Source organism: Perkinsus marinus (assembly GCF_000006405.1).
Source record: "Perkinsus marinus ATCC 50983 genomic scaffold scf_1104296959548, whole genome shotgun sequence".
NCBI lineage: Eukaryota > Perkinsozoa > Perkinsida > Perkinsidae > Perkinsus > Perkinsus marinus.
In genome coordinates, this window is record NW_003206391.1 from 428 (window position 1) to 1,739 (window position 1,312).

The 1,312-nt window shown below is 51.3% G+C and overlaps 1 protein-coding gene across 1 annotated transcript; it reads right to left on the reverse strand.

Moving 5' to 3' along the window:
- Positions 1-623: 623 nt before the first annotated feature.
- Positions 624-875, reverse strand: Pmar_PMAR010762 (hypothetical protein; the record flags this gene model as incomplete). Its single annotated transcript, XM_002773078.1, has 2 exons — positions 624-738; positions 784-875. Coding segments are annotated over 2 exons (207 nt in total), but the record flags the coding sequence as incomplete, so codon positions are not given.
- Between the last annotated feature and the right edge of the window lie 437 nt (positions 876-1,312).

Here is a 1,312-nt window from a genome sequence, read left to right on the forward strand (position 1 = left end):
CTCAGGGCGACCGAACTTCGGTCACCGAAGGTCTCAACCTAGGACTGAAAAACGTCCAAATCCTGGAATCAGCCCAGGAGAAGAGGCGTCGAAAGGTCCGCGGTGTCCACACTGTAGACGACGAGGCCACAATAAGGACAACTGCTGGGCCTTGCACCCAGAGTTGCGCCCAGCTAAGTCGGGCGATCTGCCCAAGAAGCGAGTGGTAGCCGCCGTGGTTACATCCCAAGAGGGAGAGACCGTCGACGAGAGTGCTGACGTAGAGTCTGTCGAGGAGAATCCCGACATCGTGTTCCCGGCTTTTCACGTAGCTGGCGGCAGGATGGTAGCAGTCCCAGTTACCAGTTACGGCCGGGAGGTCCTACTCGTTCTCGATAGTGGCAGTGTCCACATCCTTATACCTGAGGATACCCATTGTCCTCCTAACATTCTGATGCCATCATCAGCTTCTCTCAAAGTCCTTCTACCGCATGATGGAGCACAGGCGAGTGCCACTACTTTCCCTCCAATCTGGGAAGAATACGTCATCACAGGAACATCGAGGTGGGGGTTTACAGTGCCACCAACAGCAGCTTCGCCTCTTAGGCAGTAACAGTCAACGAGCTCGGTCCCGCTGGCTCTACACGAACCACTGGGGCGCTCGTACACTGGACCTGAGGCTCGTCAATTATATCGTCCTTCAGTTGGAGCATCCCACTCGAAGCAGCTGAGCTTTCGTAATCTCCCACGGCGCCATACCTATCGAGAAAGGATTGTTGCAAGCAAAGGAGTGGTAGAACTCACGGATCATTTGATATGGCCAACGACAGAGTGATTTCATCATAAGCACAGCTACCGATGAATAGAGCAGCGATGAGGGTCGAGGAGTGGAGCATTGGGACGATTAGAATAATCAACTCACCTGATGAGTCTTGTATTATCGGGCGACTCGCGAGATCAGGACGCGAGAGAAGACTTGGCTGTGTTGGTCGATACAGTTGTAAACCGGACAATAAGCAGTGAGTGCGCTCAGAACACAGTTCCGTGCGGCATATAAAGAATGAAGCCGCTTTGCCGGTACCAACCCTTCCTGGAGCCAAGGGTCACTCTCCGGGGGAAGCTGTCGATGGCTGACTGCCGTGCATCTCAACAGTCTTACCAGTAAACTAGAAAAAGGATGATTGAAAAAATCGGAAATTGAAACCCAAGTACGAACTCCTAAGTTGCTCAGAATATTTGAAGCATTAACTCAGATAATAGGAATTGCGTAATAGTTATACATATCAAAGTCGTAGATCGGATGCAGCACAGACATAACTTGTCTCTATCTTTC